The following is a 16,928-nucleotide window of genomic DNA, read 5'->3' as shown; positions in this document are numbered from 1 at the left end:
TGTTTGCAGTGATAGCCTTGTTGAAAAGTTTCTTGTCAGGGCGCCTGGGTGGCTCAGTGGGTTGAGCTGCTGCCTTCGGCTCAGGTCATGATCTCAGGGTCTTGGGATCGAGTCCTGTATCGGGCTCCCTGCTCAGCAAGGAGCCTGCTTCCCTCTCTCTCTCTCTGCCTGCCTCTCTGTCTACTGTGATCTCTCTCTGTCAAATAAATAAATAAAATCTTTAAAAAAAAAAAAAAAGAGTCTCTTGTCTAAGATTTATGATGTACTCAAGACATTTCAACGAGATTTTCATTTCAAATGAAGCCAGTTTGAAGTCTAGAATGAGATGTGGGTACCCATAGGAGAACCAGGTTCCTTTTACTAGAGTGTACCTGACTGATAGTAGGACTTTTTCTGAGAAAGTGGGGCCCCCAAGGCTCCTGAAGGGAGGAGAGGGTTTCGAGGGGGTCAGTGCAGGAAACAGGAAGGAGTTTTTCCTGCCCCTATCCCATGCACAAATTGAGGGGTTCCTGGACCCTGGGGGGTGATCTGAGGCTTTGAGCTGGGCTGGCAGTTGAGCACCGATCTCAAGTCCCCAAGTCCTTTTTTGTCATCTCCATTATGAGTTTGGTGGTCTTGGTACTGGCAGGCGAGCAGGCACTAGAGGGGCCACCAGAGAGCACAGAAGTCAAGGCCTGGGCTGTGGCTGTGGATGCCCCTCAGAGCAGCTCTGCCTGCTCGTGCCCGTCTATGGTGGCCACGGTCCTCAGGCTCTAGAGTAATTTCAGTACTTAGTTTTAAGTATCACCTCAGCCACCTACTAGCTGTGAGACCTTAGGCAAGTTTCTTAACCTTTCTGGGCCTCAGTTTCCTCATCTGCAAAATGGGAATATTAAGAGCACCCCTCTGCAGAGACTGCTGTGAGGCCTGCATGCGGTGACATGAAGGACAGCCACAGACACACCGCTGGCACATAGTAAGCGTTAGCTCTAATGACATGTTGGAATAATATTACCAATCATTTGTTGCATGAATAGCTGGGCAGCACGTAACCCTGAATCAGAGCTCTGACTAGCATTTATGGGTACCTGCATTGTGCCCCCAACTTGCAGGCACTTTTCTTTATGCTCCCTCTTGCCATCCTTCCCCATCACTGAGGAGGCAGCCATACTCCCTGCCTCCCAGCCTGCGGGCTGCTCCCCAGCGGTTCTAGCTCCAAGTGTCTCTGGGATGCCTGCCCAGGCTGAGTCACTCTATGCCTGAGTGGGTGGGGGAGAGGACTAGGTTGCAAGGTCAGCAGGGGGGTGTTGCAGGAGGCCCCCAACCCAGGGGACCAAGGCTGGACTCTAGCCTTGGAGTAACAGAGGGCTGGGAGTAACAGAGGAGCAGAGAGTCAGGCAGGCCCCCAGGACAGCTGGTCAGGGCTCAGGAGGGTTATTGGGTTGGCTCAGGTTCAAGGTTCAAGGTTCAAGATTCCAGAGGCTGGAGTGGGGACAAGTCTTAGAGATGGGGTACCAGTTAGCTAGAAAAGATCCCAAGGACCAAGGAGACCCCCCAGCGAGGCTGACCTAATTCAAGACCCCTGAGTCCTCTACATGCCCTGTGTAGTCCTCTACACGGTCCTGTGTAGATGTCCACCAAGGGCAGGAGGAGTCCAGGGCCTAGAGCAGGGGAGGGGGTTGTAGGGGGCAAGTGCTGTGGGGGGTGAAGCCAGGGAGGCAGGCCGTACCTGACATGGACATGGGCATGACTTGGGCCTATTGTCTTCCTCTGACCAAAGAGGTGAGGATCAAAGTCAATCCCATTTGGCCAACATTTCCCATGCACTTCCCAGGCTCTGGCCCTGGGCTCAGTGAGCACCGACCACCATGACATCCAGTGGTCGGTCCCCATTCTGTGGTTTGGAAACCAAGGATCCATCAGAGGTGATTTGCCTGGCTAGTTCGAGGGCGAAGCAGATATTCTGAGCCAGCCCGATTCTCGCAAAGCCTCGGAAATGAAACAGGCCGCAGGCACTGAACTCTGCTTCTGAAGGGGCCCTAAGGGGCCCTGAGAAGCGTCCTCACCTCTGTTAGTGTACGCCTGCATAACAAATAACCACAAGGCAACAGCCCTTTACTACCTCACGTATGACCAGTCACGTAAGACTGGCTAGAGAGCTGAACAGAGCAGAATATCAAGTGCAGAAATAGCCCCGAATAGATGCAAATTTAGTATAGGGTAGTGGGAGGGCCTGGCTTGCTTCATTAGAAGTACTGAACAACGTGCTAGTTATTGGAAAATAAATACGGATCGAAATTTCAGTAAAAAAATTAAACCATAAAGGTATCAGGCCTAGAAAGCACAAGATATATTTTAAAAAAATAAATAAACTAAACTAAACCCAATATGAAAAAGACTCCTGCAGGGCGCCTGACTGACCCAGTCTGTTAGCCTCTGACTTCAGCTCAGGTCCTGATCTCAGGGTCCTAAGATCAAGCCCCGCATTGGGCTCCCTGCTCAGCAGGGGCCCTGCTTCTCTTCTTCCTCTGTCCCTTTCTCCTGCTTGTGCTCTCTGTCTCTCAAGCAAATAAATAAGATATTTAAAAAAAGGAAAAAGAAAAAGACCCCGTGACTGCATGACCAATGGAATATGGCAGAAGGGACATAGCACTGTTCCCAGGCTCAGACTTTAAGAGGCTGAGAGCTTCCTCCTTCTGTTTCTTGGAATAGCCCAGGCTTGGAGCCCAGGCTCCGGGGTTGGGGTTGGGGGGAGTCCCGGCCACAGGCAGCGGTCCTGTGTAGATGTCCAGACCAGCAGCCTAGCCGAGGGCCCAGCTGACAGCCAGCATCGATGAGCAGACATAGGAGTGAGTCCAGCCCAGCCACCATTGGTCTCCATGCGAGAGCCTAAAAAGCAGCTCTGTCCAGAACCATAAGAGATGATACTAAAATGATGGTTGTTGCTTTAAGCCACTGTTTTGAAATAATTCATTACACAGCAATAGACACCTGATACACTCCGTGTGACAAAATGTAGAAGCCATAAAGAATCAAAAATGTCTGCATTAAAAATAATTAACAAAATCATAAGATTAACACCAACTGCGGAAAAGACCATGTATGCACTCGTATTACAGACAGAGGACTAATTTCCTTATTGCACAGATAGTGCCTGCAAATCCCTAAGATGAAGATGCCTAGTTTATCTGCATAGGCAAAGCATTCCAGGAGATGGTTTATAGAAAAACAAGTGCTTTCATATGTTACTGGTAAGAGTATATACTGAACAACCCTGAAAAGCATTTTACCAGAATCTGTCAAATTATCTAGTGCATATATTTTCTGACCCAGCAATTTTGCTTCTAGGAATTTCTCCTACATCTGCAGTTACACCTGCACACAATGACATCTACCAAAGGTTCTTCTCTGGGGAATCATCATAGTAAAAGGTGGAAAAACAAGCTAAGTGCCCTTTGATAGGGAATTGTTCATTGCTTATGGTTCGCTCATACAGCGCAGTGCTCTGTATCAGTAAAAACAATGACGTGTACTGATGTGGAATGGCCACCAAGATACACCATTCGGCAAAAAACCGGGCGATGCCAAGTGTGGGTACAGACTGCCATTTCTATGAAAGGATACGTATATTCTTGTAGATGTTAAAACCATCTGGAAAGATGTCACTGTTTCTGGGGAGAGGATCTGAGTCGGGGGACCGGGGAGAAGAGAAAAGATTCCAGCTTATACCCTCGTGTGCCTTTGGAAGTTTGCATCTTGTGCGTTCATGAATTACTCCAAAATTAAAACATTCATTTAAAAATAGTACTTAAATAACTGGTTAACCATCTGGGACATCCAGGTGAGCACCTCCTCAAACCATATACACAAAATGTTCCAAATGGATTCAATGGAAAAGTGAAATTAGAAAAGTCCTACAAAATCTCCTTTTCATACTGTCATTCTGAACTTCCGTGTGCTCTGAGTCTCGATCTCCCTGCCAGAACGAGGGCCCTGGCTCTCAGTTACCCAGGTGTCTCCTGGGCTGCCAATTGCCTGCTGCTGACTCTGGAACTATGGCTCCACCTGTCCCTGACCTTCGGACCCCACCTCCCTCCTGGGCTCTTCCACTGGAAACTCAGAACTCATTGCTTGCCAAGGTGAACTCAGGCACCTCTCCCTTCCCTGCCCCAACCACTGTACTTCTTCCTGGATGGATAGTGACAGTCAATGTGACAGCCATCTCCAAGAGTCCCTCTAAGCCAATACCTTAACTGTAGCTCCTCACTTGTCCTCTTTACCTTCTGTTATAGACTGAAATGTTTGTGCCCCTGCCAGCCCATTCGTAGTTCGCAATCCTCATGCCCAATGTGATGGTATTATGAGGCGCGAACATGAGAGTGGTGCCCTCATGAGTGGGATTAGTGTCCTTTTAAAAAAGACCCCAGAGAGCTCCTTTGCCTCTTCCATGCTGTGAGGACCAGCAAGAAGACAACCGTCTATGAATTAGGAAGCCCTCACCAGACACCAAATCTGCCTGTGCCCTGACCTTGAGTTTCCACCTCTAGAACTATGTTAAATAAATATTTTTGTTTAAGCCACCCAATGGGGCACCAGGGTGGCTCAGTTGGTTGGGCATTTGCCTTTGGCTTGGGTCATGATCCCAGCGTCCTGGGATCAAGTCCTGCATCTGGCTCCCTGCTCAGCAGGCAGCCTGCTTCTCCCTCTCCCTCTGTCTGCTGCTTCCCCTACTCTTTCTGTCAAATTAAAAAAAAAAAAAAAAAAAAAACTTTAAAAAAAAAAAAAAGCCACCCAATATATGACATTTTGTTATAGCAGCCCTAACAGATTAAGACTCCCTGTCCACTCGCACAGGCTTGCACAGTGGTTAAGAGCCTAGGTCTAGAGTCGGTGCTGGGTCTGGAGTCTGGGTGCTGGAGCTTGAATGTAAGCCCTGCCCCCTAGTAGCTGTATGACCTTAAGCAAATAGTTTCAGCACTCTTTTTTTTTTTTTTTTTTTTAGATATTATTTTTAGGTAATCTCTACACCCAATGTAGGGCTCGAACCCACAACACCGAGACCAAGAGTCACACGCTCCACTGATCGAGCTAGCCAGACTCCCTGAACTTCATCGTGCTTGCCCTCAGTTTCCTCATCTGTGATGTGGGCAGAAACAGCACTACTCAAGGGTTGTTGAGACGTTTAAATTTGTGAGTTGCCCTGTCCAATGCCTGGAACTTAGTAAGAGCTCATCAGTATCAGCGACTCATTCCATTGATGAGTTGTACCCAGTGAAGCCCTCTCCAGCTCAGATCCTTTCCTTCCCTACCATTTCACAGGTTCCCTCCTCACCGACCTTCAGCCGGCTCTCTTTTCTGGCTCACATCTACGGCCCAGTAGGACTTCTGGAGCACCAGATGGTGCTCTGCCTTAGGGGCGAGCCCATTAATGGGTCATGCCCCCTCCTGCCCCCCAGGGATAGGCTTACCCAGTGTCCTCCCGTGCCCTGGGGTGTGGGAGGAGCTGCGCGCAGGCATCATCATTGAGTAACAGAGTTTGGAGCCACCTGGCTGTGTCATTCTCCCAAGGGCCTTGCGGGAGACAGAAAAACACCTCGTTGTGTCAATGTTTGAACTATTTCAGAAATTGTCCCTGAGATGGCCCTGCAGTGCAGATAACCATCTGTGGGTTAGACATTTATTAATGTGTAACTTAGGGGGATGGCAGGGTGCAGCTCTGGCTGGGCCTCCACATGGCGCAGAGGGCCAGATCTGGCCTCTCCAGTGACTTGCTGTGTGAACCCAAGCTGGGCTTGTCGCCTCTCCATGCCTGTCTCTGGTTCCTGTGTGGGCCCTGAGGGGGAAGAAATGGATTCAGATAAAACAGGCAGGGAAGAGACCGCTAGGCTGGGCTTCTGTCCCCTGGGTGCTCCTCTGCCTGGGCCCCTCTCACTTATCTTCGGCTGGACTTCTGCCTCTCCATTTCTGACCAACTGCCACCTCAGGGCACCAGGGCGTGGGTCCGCATTTGTCAGGCACAGACTCCATGTGTTACACGCTGTGGGAGCACACTGGACCATACGTAGTTCATCCTTTCAACAAACCATGACACCATTTCATAGATGAGGAAACTGAGGCACACAGAAGTTTAATGACCTGTGGTCAGTGCGGGCTCCAGAGCCTGATCTCCTCACCTCTCCCCTCCACAGCCTCAGCGCTTGTGAGGACCTGCCATGGCTCAGGGCCCCGCCAACGTTACTGGTTTAATCATCACAAGGACCCTGACAGGTACGTGCTCCTTACCCCATTCTGTAACCAAGGAACTGAGGCTGAGAAAGATGATGTGAAGGACACAGCTTGTAAGTGGCAGAGCTGGGATCAGACCCAGGGACATTATTGGGCTGTAAAGCCCAGGTCTGCCTGTGACTCCACATGGCCCTCTCCAGCACCCTGGCCCTGGCCCTGGCCGGGCCCTCCAGCCCTCCAGCCTGCAGCCCTCCGGCCAGCCTGCAGCAGTCTTCATACCAGGTGGCCCGCAACCAATTAACCAATTAAACTCCCCCCACAACTGTGGGTTTCATATGGGAGAATTGTGGCAGCTACTAAAGGGGCCATTCCTGGGTTCAGACTGCCCTGGTCCGGCCTCCTGAGTATATAAGGCAGAGGCCTGGCTCAGAGCCCAGTCTGTGACCAAAGACCACTGCGTGGAACAGTGTGACTATAAGGGAACAGACCTAGCAAGGACCACTGGGGCGCTTAGGTCCTGGGAATTAGGATGGTCCCTGACTGCATCTCCCCAATCGAGACACAGACACGCTCCCACAGCTACAGGCATCCCTACAGACGTCCACACATATTCACACAGGACTCTCCTGGACGCCCCTTTACCCACCCCAACTCCAACTCCAGACACGCCTGCCAATCCCTGAGCTTCTGTGGCAGTGAGTGTGCTCAGAGGCCAAGGCCCCCCAGAACAAGTCCCAGTTCCGTGAGGGCTTGATCACGCACACACAGTATCACGAGGCACACACTTAGGGCTCCACAGTTCACCCTACAGAGTCACACTGTCACTGCCACTCCCTGCACACACACAGCCTCCGCTCCTCGAGGCCAACAGGCTCCCTCTGCCTGCCCTCCAACGCCCCCTCAACCTTTCCCCCTCTCTATCGCCCCCACTCACCTCCCTCCTCACCCCTCCCCGCCCCTGCTGCCTCTCCCTCCCCAGCTCGCCCAGCTCAAGCCCCGCCCCTTCCGAGGCCCCGCCCCGCCTTCCGTGGCGTCCGGTCTGCGTCTGGCGTTCCGGGTCAGTGTCCCGCGGCTGCCAGGTGGATGAGGCCAGTGAGACTCATGAAGGTGTTCGTCACCCGCAGGATCCCCCCCGAAGGCTGGGCGGCGCTCGCCCGGGCAGCAGAGTAAGAGCCCCGCGCCCCCGCGACACGCCGAGTCCCCGGGCCCGGCCCGGGGTCGGGGGTGGTGTCGGGGAAGGGGCTGCGGAGCCCGAGCCTTCCCCTGACTGCCCGCACCCCGCACACAGGGTGACTCAGCGTCTTCAGGCGGCCCGGGGCGGGCTGGGGGCGGCATCCTTACACTCCACTTATTTTTGGTGGGGAGGGCCCGGCGGCGCAAGGACCGGAGGGAGCCGGATCCTGCGCTTGCGTCTTAGCCGGCCTTGCCAAGTCGTGCCCGGCTTGGACGGGTATGGAGTTTGGGAAGGCTTAAAGAAAGTTCTCTGTGGCCTAGCCTTGTCCAATCCTGTTGCAGTGACACAACTTTTTGCGGGCACTTTTTGCAGGGCCCGCAACTTCCCTGGGCACGTGCAGTGCAGTGCGGGTGAATGGAAAGGCCTGGGGAGAGGGGAGGCGGAGGGTGATGCAAGATCCAGACTGTTAATCCTTTACCTAGAGCTCACTTTTGGCAGGGTCAGGGACCTTCGCAGTCACTGGCCTGGTCCCTTTGGACAGTTGGCAGGGGCTTCTTGTGACCCTTAAACTGAAGATCATATGCTAGGTTTTCAAGTGCTTCATAGACATAAATGCTTAATCCTTGCAACACTCTGAAGTTGGTCCTATAATTCCCATTTTACAGATGAGCAAACTGGGAGAGGTTAAGTGCCTTGCCCAGAGTCACAGCTGCAGTGTGGCCGAGCTGGGATTTACACTCAGCTCTGTCTGACCGCGGTGGAAGCACTGTGTCCTCCAGGTCTGCACTGCCAGTGTCCGGCAGCGAGAAGGCAGAACCCAGGCTCGACACCAGGGCCATGCAAAGAGATTTGTTTGTTTTGTTCAGTGTAATGAAACCTTTGCTGCCAGCCTGCCAAGTTGCAGGCACTGAGGAGGAAGGGAGAGGGCAGAGGGCAGCTGTAGCATTGAGTGCTGTGCCCATGGGAAGGAGGCTGCACGGAAGCCTGTGCCCAGGCTTGGTCTGCCAGGTGCTGCAGCAAGGGCTCTGGGAGGCACCAGCCGCCGTCCTGTGTGTTGCCACATGTGATGGGGCACTGATTTACATGGCAAGGACTGGGAGGCTGGGCAGCAACCCTGGAAGCACCTCCACGGCTCACGAACTGTGGCAGAAGTGTGCCCTCAAACTCCTCCACGTTGTGTTGCTTTGATCTTGGCCTTCCTGGCAGGGTGCAAGTCGGACACTTTCCCGTTGCATGGACTCCCAAGGACAGGACGTTCAAGCCTCAGCTGGTGCAGGAATGGCCCACCTCAAACCGGGGCTCCCCACTGACCATGAGGCCTCCTGTGAGGGAGATCAGGTTCTTCCTTGCTTTGAGCTGAGAGCTGTCCCCATGACTTTCTCCTTTTAGTCCAGGCTCTTGTCAGGCCTTGGTGACCTCCACTCTGTGACAGCCCTTTACAGCCACCCTCTTGAGGCAGTTCTGAGGACGCCCGTGCCTGACCTTGACCCAGGGGTGCTGAGGTGGGAGCAAGCAGAAGGCACTGGTTCTCACTCTGAGAGGGAGTGTAGTCCCAGGGGGTGTCTGGGAGTCTGGGGGCATCTGTGGTGCTGCCCTGCTTCTGAGCGGTCTTTCTTGTGTCTTCAGCTGTGAGGTAGAGCACTGGGATTCGGATGAGCCAATCCCCGCCAAGGAGCTGGAGCGAGGTGTGGCGGGGGCCCATGGCCTGCTTTGCCTCCTCACTGATCGAGTGGACAAGAGGCTTCTGGATGCTGCAGGTGTGTGCTGGGCAGGGCTGGGGAGGGTTCCGAGGGCGTCTTGGCCCCATAGGGCATATCAGTCCTCTACGGCTGGCTCCTCACACATGGCTGGCTCCTCACACACGCCTGCAGGGACCTTTCTGAGTTCCGAAGGCATTCACTGCCATACTAGTCCTGAGGAAGCAAGTGTGTGCAGCTCCGGGTGGCACAGGCATTGCTCCCCTCCTGGTCACAAAGCCCTGGAGGGAGCTAGGAGGTAAAAGACTGTAGTGTGGAGGGAGCGCCTGAGTCCCTAGGCCCTCATCCAGCCCTGCCCCAGCCTTGCTTTATGACCTGGAGAAAGTCCCTGTCTCTTCTGGGCTCATTTGTATCGTGCAGGAGGGCCCAGCTTAGGGCCAGGCACCAGCAGGCACCCAGAATGTGTTAGCTCCAGCCATGGGGTCTAGCCCTGGACCAGGGCAAATGTCACGCTAGAAAGCTCTTGGGAGGAAAGGCTCAGACATCGAGGCTGCTGGATGGGGAGGGCCTGCGTGAGTCCGTGCCGAGCCAGTCCATGCCCCGGCCTTGGCCCTGGAGCTTTCCACACCCTGCCCCGTGGAGAGTGTGTGTAAGGGTCGTGCCCCCAGCCAAATCTCAGTGGAGACTTCAGTGTGTCCACAGCAAGGCCCCAGGGGGCGGTCATAGGAGGCTGGAGGCTCACTGAGGGACAGTCCCGTGGGTGAGCGTGGAGGTCTGAGTGTCTGAGGCCTCGAGGCGAACCGCAGCTCTGTCACTCGGCAGCCTGTGACTGGGGCCGGCCACCTCTGCTCCCTGAGCCGCAGAGTCTGCCCACAGAAGAGTCACTTCGGATTGTCGAGTCTGTCAGGTAGGGTTGCTTAGGATTCTAGCCCAGGAACAGAGATATCAGCCTTTCCTCTTGTTCTCAAAAAATAAAAATAAGCAGATGGCCCTGTGATATCCCTGGGGGTGTGGGCTGGACTCCAGGAGGAGAGATACAAACAATGCTCTCTCTGCACCACAGGATCCAATCTCAGAGTCATCAGCACCATGTCTGTCGGCGTTGACCACTTGGCTTTGGAGGAAATCAAGAAGCGGTAAAAGCAGCTTACGCTCTGGAAGGGCCAGGGGAGAGGGCCGGCCCCCAGAGTGGGAAAGGGCACTGAGTATTCATTTGCTCGTACCCCCCTTCGCCCCCCAGTGAGACTGTGAGGGGCCTGCCCGTTCGAATGTCCGCGTGAGCACAGGGCAGTTACGACAGGCCGCGAACGGTCGGACGCTGTGGGTAACTACATCTGTCACGTAGCCCCTTGCCCATTCAGCCTGGTGGCTGATCTTGACCACAACCCCTTGAAGTAGGAAAGGTTCGTATTATTATTAATTCTCCCATTAAGTGAGGAGATTCAGAAAGGGCAAGTAGTAATTTGCCCCAGACTTGGGGCCCTGATCTTTCATCTTCGTGTCCTGCACCAGGCGGGAGATAAGCGAACCGGAAGGAGGGCAGACGGTTCCTGAGTGCTCCTTTACAGCTTGGAGCTTCCTGGTGGGCAGTGCAAAGAGGGAGGAAAGCGGCGGCATGGAGAGGTCCCAGAGGTAGAAACTGGTGAAGGTGCCTGAGGCCTGTGTTGCCACCAGATCTTTGCTTCGTAGCGGCATCCGTGTGGGCTACACCCCAGATGTCTTGACAGACACCACGGCAGAACTTGCCATGTCCCTGCTGCTCACCACCTGTCGCCGCTTGCCAGAAGCCATGGAGGAGGTGAAGAAGTGAGTGAACCCCAATGGGAAAGTTGGCTGTGCTTGGCAGCTGTGTGCCTGAGGCCCTGGCGTCCCCCTGGCCTGGATGTGATCCCTGTCCCCAGGGGGAGCTCTTCTAGTGAGCAGGGACAGACCCAGCCAGACTGATGAGGGGCAGAGCTGAGCTAAAGACACGTGTGTGTGAATGGTGGCTTTGAGGGGAAATCGTGAGGGAGAAGGATAGGGAGAGACAGATCAGTCCTGTCCGGTTGGGGAGGAAGTAGGGGCAGGGGCAGGAGCATGGAGTGTAGGCTTTCCCTGAGAAGTAGCCGGTGGGCATCGTCGCTCATAATGCATCAATGCCAGCAGCTCGGAAAGCTGACAGTGGATTCACAAATCCTTTGGTAGCGAGACCTGGCCAGAAATGACAGGAGGCCATCGAAGGCCTTTATTTCTCTCCCTCTGTGTGAATGTTCATGCTTTGCCGCCGGTAAACCCATGTGTTTGATAACAGGCAGCACCCTAGATGCTGCCAAGGGTGTGGGATAGAACAGACAATATGCACCAGGAAACCTTTCTGAAATTGGAAAATTGCAATGCCTGGCCTGAGGGTTTCGGATCAGGGGTTTGGGTCTGTGCGTCCAGGCTTAGGGAAGGCACTACAGCTGCTGGGAGGTGAGCAGATGGGCCATGCAGGCCCTCGGGGCTTGTGGACCAGGGTTTGAGGCCCCGGGCGGGGCTGGGGCTGAGGCAGACACTGAGAGCAGCATATCCTGCTCACCGTGCTGCTCCAGGAGTCGGCAGCCTTCTCAGAGGTGGCTTAAGGCAGCTCTGTCCCCCTCCTGTGCACCCAGGGCCGTGGGGTGGGCCTGGGGCTTTACTTTGTGTTGCTTCCCTGGGGCACTGGGAATATTGGTTTTGGAATCCCAGATCCTGAGTTCACAGCCTGCTGCTCCCACCTCTGCCCTGGCTGGGTGTGACCTCAGGGAGGCTACCCTTGCTGGTCTCAGTTTCCCCATCTGCAAAATGGGATGAGAACTTCAAAGGCCGCTCCCAGCCCTCAGAGGCTGTGCCGTCCAGTGCCATTAAGGGAAGAGTCATTCGAGAGCTGCTCATCCACAGCGCTCAGTGGCTGTGGTGTAACTCGTGCTATGGGCTGTCCTGTGGGCTGGAGAGCAGAGTCTTCTACCTCTTGGGCCCCAGCCCCTGCCTGGGGGTCCTGGGTCTGTGTGTTCACAGAGAGCCTTCATCTTTGCCCGAGGCCAGGCTCTGACCTCCTCCCTCCCCTCCCCACAGCGGTGGCTGGAGCTCGTGGAAACCCCTGTGGATGTGTGGCTATGGACTCACGCAGAGCACCGTGGGCATCATCGGGCTGGGGCGCATCGGTGAGGCCCCCAACTTCCCACTGGCCCACCCCAGCAACCTTGGTGTCGCCTGTGTCTCTGGTGCCCGGGGTCTGGGTGTCGACCATTGTTTGGAAAGAGTGGCCACCCTGGGCTGTTCCCAGTGCACTTTGCATGCAGTAGGGACATCTAATGGACAGACCCCGCTTCCTAAAACACAGGCAAAAGCAAAAAATAAAAGAAATGAAAGCAAGAGTTCCTTAAGAACTTGCTAGGTGATGGAAGCATGTTGAGTCGGGATTCTTTATGGTCACAGCTCCATACAGAATGGAGGAAAGCAGTAATGGCTGGGTTGGGGCCTTGAGGAGGGCTTCCTCAAGGCTCGAGCTCCCCCAAGCCTGCCGGAAGGCATTTTGCTTGTAAAGCTTTAACTTGGGAACCAGAGGATCTGGGGGCAGAGCTTACCTGTGATTCTGCAGAAGGGCCAGAGCTAGTTTTCTCCCAGGGGTCCCTGCTTGGAGAAGTCTGGCCTGAAGGCTTGAGCTCAGCCAGGCAGCTGTCTGTGGTTCTCCGGCATCTTCCTGGTCCAGAGGCGAGGGTGAGGGTGGAGAGGATGGACAGTCCGGCCAGCTAGCAGTGCCTCTCCCGCTGGAGAGTTGCTTGGAGGAACCCACCAGCTTTGGGACACATTCTGATTCTGGAAACCCAGCAACCCAAGCCTGTCTTTCGAGCAGGACATGTGACAATGTCTTAAAAGCTTTGGGGTGAGTTGGCATGCCACTGGAAAGTCCTAAGTCCTAAGAAGAAGTCCTAAGAAGTCCTGGGCTGCGTTAATAAAAGCAAACAGTCCAGAAGGAGGGAGGGGACTGCTTTGTCAGACTACTCTTGGGGTGCCAGGTCCAGTTCTCAGGGATGGTTAGCAAATGGCTCTCATGGTACCCAGGGCCAAGTCATAGCCACAGAGGAGCTCTGGTGCTGTCTCCAGGTCTCTGAAGGGCTGTCACATGGCCCCCCAAGGGCAGCATGGGCCTCTGGGGGGCTGGCTACACTGGGACAGGACCAGTTAAAGTCAGAAGTGTGCTGATGGAAGGACACCCCCTCCCACCCCAGGGACTCTCTGTCCCTGGAGCTGCTGAGTTCTGCTCCTGCCCTCTGAGGGGTTGGGGACAAGCCAGGACTCTCTTTGCCTCCAGGCCAGGCCATTGCTCGGCGTCTGAAGCCATTTGGCGTCCAAAGATTCCTGTACACGGGGCGCCAGCCCAGGCCTCAAGAAGCTGCAGAATTCCAGGCCGAGTTTGGTAAGTAAAACCTTTATTTCCGCAGGAGCCCCATCTGAGCCCAGTAGAGGGGTGTCTGTTTCCGTAGCGGCAGCATCTTGGGCAGGTGTAGCTGGGGCCCGTGGTGTCGCTCAGGTACTAGCTAACCTAGCTAACTGGGGCCCGGTCAGAGAGCGCAGGGATACACCCAGGCCACACAGGGAGTTCTCACTGTGCCTGAGGGCTCTCCAGGCTTCCTGTCTCTCAGAGTTCCTTGTCACCACTTTCCCTGCCTGGGCAGAGCACCAGGGATGGTGACAGATATAAGGGATTGCTGGGAGCTTTGACACCCAGTTTCTCTAATAAACCGGTGAGCACTGTTCCCCAGCCTTGTGTCCCATGGATCTAGCCCCCTGTCAGGGGGCATAGTGTTGTGAGCAGAGGGCAGCTGGATTTTAGCCATTCCTCACCCCCTTGGCACACTGGGGCCTTCCCGCCCCTCTCTGGCCTTAGTTTCCCCATCTATAAGACCAGAAGGCTGGATAAATGATGCAGTATACCAGGAGCCCACCAGGAGGGATAGTTATCAGAGGTTTTGCGGGGACGCAAGGCCTTCAGGAAGCATCTTGGGAGTTTGGCAGGGGGAGGCGAGGCTCTGGTCTCCCATCCTTTTGCTGTCTCCATCCTGGGACTTGGCGTCTCATGGAGCCCTGCCCTTCCCCAGTGTCCACCCCCAGGCTGGCCGCTGAGTCTGATTTCATCATCGTGGCCTGCTCCTTAACCCCTGCAACCAAGGGGCTCTGCAACAAGGACTTCTTCCAGCAGATGAAGAGCACAGCCGTGTTTGTCAACATCAGCAGGTTCACTGCGGCTGCCCAAGCTCCCTGGGGCCCCGAGAAAGCATAGAGGGGGGCTGTCCCTGCTGCCGTGATCCCCGTGGGTTGTCCGTGACACCTTGGGTGGAGCCTCCCCCTCTCTAAACCGACCCATCAGCCAGACCCAGCTCAGAAGTCCAGTAAAGGCCACCAGAGAGTGCCCTGGGCTGGGAGGAGTCACCACAGAGCAGGTGTGGCTTGTCGGTCCGGCAGTAGCATGTGGCAGACTTGGTTCGAGGAGTGGAGGCATGATAGCAACGAGTTACCAGCCAACCTCAGGCAACCTGTGTTCTCTACTGCGAAGAGTTGGGCGTAACGATCTTAGCAGCCCTTTGGAGGCCAACCACCCATACACTAAGTCTGGGCCTGAGTTAGTGACAGCTTGAACCTTGGTGCTTCTGGAAAGATAGACTCAAACCCAACTTAATTCGGTTTACCACAGTGTCCCCAGGGTGCCTTCAGGCCACTGGGCATGTTACGGAGGCAGACCTCCCCTTTCTGCCGCTCCAGACACAGCCTGGTTGGTGCCCTTTGAACCTGCTTAAGTCAGTTTGGAGGCAAGTAAAGGCAAATGAAGGGATTTCATGGGGTCCCCCTCATGTCACTCCAGAGGCCCCTGTACTTATGAATATCTAGCCACAAAGGAGGTGACCTGGAGGGGGCGTGAAACATGCGGGGGTACAGGGCTCGTGCTTACTGAGCATGTCTCAGTCTCCGTGTGCAGAACACCTGCATGAACCCAGGACTGGGCGGGGTCCTGTGCATTGTTGCTGACTGCACAAATATTACTTTGGGTGCAGCATGAAGTCTTGAGCCAATCGTTAGTGACAATTCAGTGGCTCAGTCACAGGAGGGAGGGCTGCTGACTCGGATGTAGGACAACTCGATGCCATGGTTCCTGCGCGTTCTCAGGCAGACACCCCTGGACAGGGCCCCACACTGATGCAGATCGGAGGCCCTGTTCCAGCACTAGTGGGTCGGTAAGCTCTCATCCTCCCAGCACGCCTAGGAGTGGGGTATATTCTCCCCGTTACAGAGGCAGGTTACACCCTGGCCCAAGGACACATAGCTACCAAGTGGTAGGGCTAGGCTTCTCAGTGTTTCTGTACAGACTTACTGTAAAGAAGTAGCTTATCAGACTTTCTGCTTTAAGAGTCAGTGCCTGGTCCCGTGGGGAAATCCATTCCGTGGGTGGTTCTGCCGTAGAGGCAGCCTGCGGGGAGGGAGCTTGGGGGCAGCCAAGGCACCACTGTCCTTCCCAGGGGAGAAGTCGTGAACCAGGACGACCTGTACGAGGCCTTGACTAGCGGGCAGATTGCGGCTGCTGGGCTGGATGTGACGACCCCGGAACCGCTGCCCACAGACCACCCGCTCCTGACCCTGAAGAACTGCGGTGAGAACTGTGATTTCCCGATGCGGAGTCACCCGGGCCCGAGGGAGTTAGAGGTGGTCTGGAGGTGCTGGGTGCAGAGCTGCCGTGAGCGGCACCAAGCACGGGGACACAGGCGGACGGGAGATACTGAGGCTGTTAGTGACACCGCACACGGGGCGGGGCATCCTAAGCACTGATGCTGTGGGGCTGAGGATCACACCTGGATGCTTCTTAGCCTCCCCAGCTACTCTACCTGGTTAACAGCTCTTTATATTAAGTTCTGTCTCCCCAGGGAGCTAGTGTGCCGTCTCCAGACTGCTATAGGGGCTGAGCCAGTCCCTGTCTTTTGTGTACACTCTGGGATGGAGGTCCTTAGCTGCCTGTCCATGGGGAATGCCCCCATTATTATAGCCCTTGGAAATTCCGCTGTCCCCACCGTCCTCACCAGGCTGAAAGGAGGAACATTGGCGCTTATGTCTGGGCTGTTGCCCACAGCTGGGAAAACCGTCCCATCCCCGCAGGCCCAGCACTTCAGCTCAGTGCCCTGGATACTGCTTTTGAAAGGTGCTCTTTGGGGACAAGTGACCTCACTCGTATCTGGGTTTCAGTAGCCCCAAGTCCCTGTATCATTCCCCTGACCCTCAGCCCCATAGGAGTGGAGCGCATAAGGACAGTGGCCAAATCAAAGAGCACTAAGCAGGTTCTCTTTATTCTCACTGACAACCCCTGGTCAGGAAAACAGGGCCCACTTTAAGACTCTGGAAACACCCTTACCTCCCTCTGTTCCTCCCCTTTCCAGTGATCCTGCCCCACATTGGTAGCGCCACCTATGGAACCCGAAATACCATGTCCTTGTTGGCAGCTAACAACTTGCTGGCTGGCCTGCGAGGGGAGCCGATGCCCAGGGAGCTCAAGCTGTAGGACAGGAGCCGCTGAGGGTCAGGAGGCCCACTGTGTCCCTGGAGTCTGTCAGCGGAAGCTTGATCTGGACCCATAGGACGGGAGCCAAGGGAAAAGTCTGATCTGTTCTGATCCTGCAGAAGGAAGACTGGTGCTGATACACAGGCTTGCTGCTTTTGTGGTTGGAAACATCTGAGCCAAAAGTATGTGATCCTATTAAATAATTCTCTGAGACAGTGTGGGCCCGTAACTGGGAGAAGCTAACAAGGGCATCTGGTGATGTGTGGGCTCTGCTCTGCCCCCAACCCTCCCCCGCAACCCGTGCCAGCAT

At 54.9% G+C, this 16,928-nt stretch overlaps 1 protein-coding gene across 1 annotated transcript; it reads left to right on the top strand.

Annotated features, from left to right (window-relative positions):
- Positions 1–7,211: 7,211 nt before the first annotated feature.
- On the top strand, positions 7,212–16,833 carry GRHPR (glyoxylate and hydroxypyruvate reductase). The gene is made up of 9 exons (XM_032306823.1): positions 7,212–7,370; positions 9,005–9,135; positions 10,139–10,211; positions 10,765–10,881; positions 12,148–12,236; positions 13,388–13,492; positions 14,175–14,310; positions 15,588–15,718; positions 16,497–16,833. Exons 1-9 carry the CDS (start codon positions 7,288–7,290, stop codon positions 16,616–16,618), a joined length of 987 nt encoding a protein of 328 aa, XP_032162714.1. The 5' UTR covers positions 7,212–7,287; the 3' UTR covers positions 16,619–16,833.
- The last annotated feature ends 95 nt before the right edge of the window (positions 16,834–16,928 follow it).

The sequence above is a fragment of the Mustela erminea genome, chromosome 12 (genome assembly GCF_009829155.1).
Source record: "Mustela erminea isolate mMusErm1 chromosome 12, mMusErm1.Pri, whole genome shotgun sequence".
Classification (NCBI taxonomy): Eukaryota; Metazoa; Chordata; class Mammalia; order Carnivora; family Mustelidae; genus Mustela; species Mustela erminea.
The sequence above is the reverse complement of the archived record's forward strand: the minus strand, read 5'-3'. Positions and strand labels throughout refer to the sequence as shown.

Coding starts and splice junctions, on each gene's coding strand:
- GRHPR (XM_032306823.1), top strand. CDS start 7,288: ATGAGGCCAGTGAGACTCATGAAGGTGTTCGTCACCCGCAGGATCCCC. Junction 13,493..14,174: donor AGAATTCCAGGCCGAGTTTG/GTAAGTAAAACC, acceptor GCCCTTCCCCAG/TGTCCACCCCCAGGCTGGCC. Junction 15,719..16,496: donor CCTGACCCTGAAGAACTGCG/GTGAGAACTGTG, acceptor TCCCCTTTCCAG/TGATCCTGCCCCACATTGGT.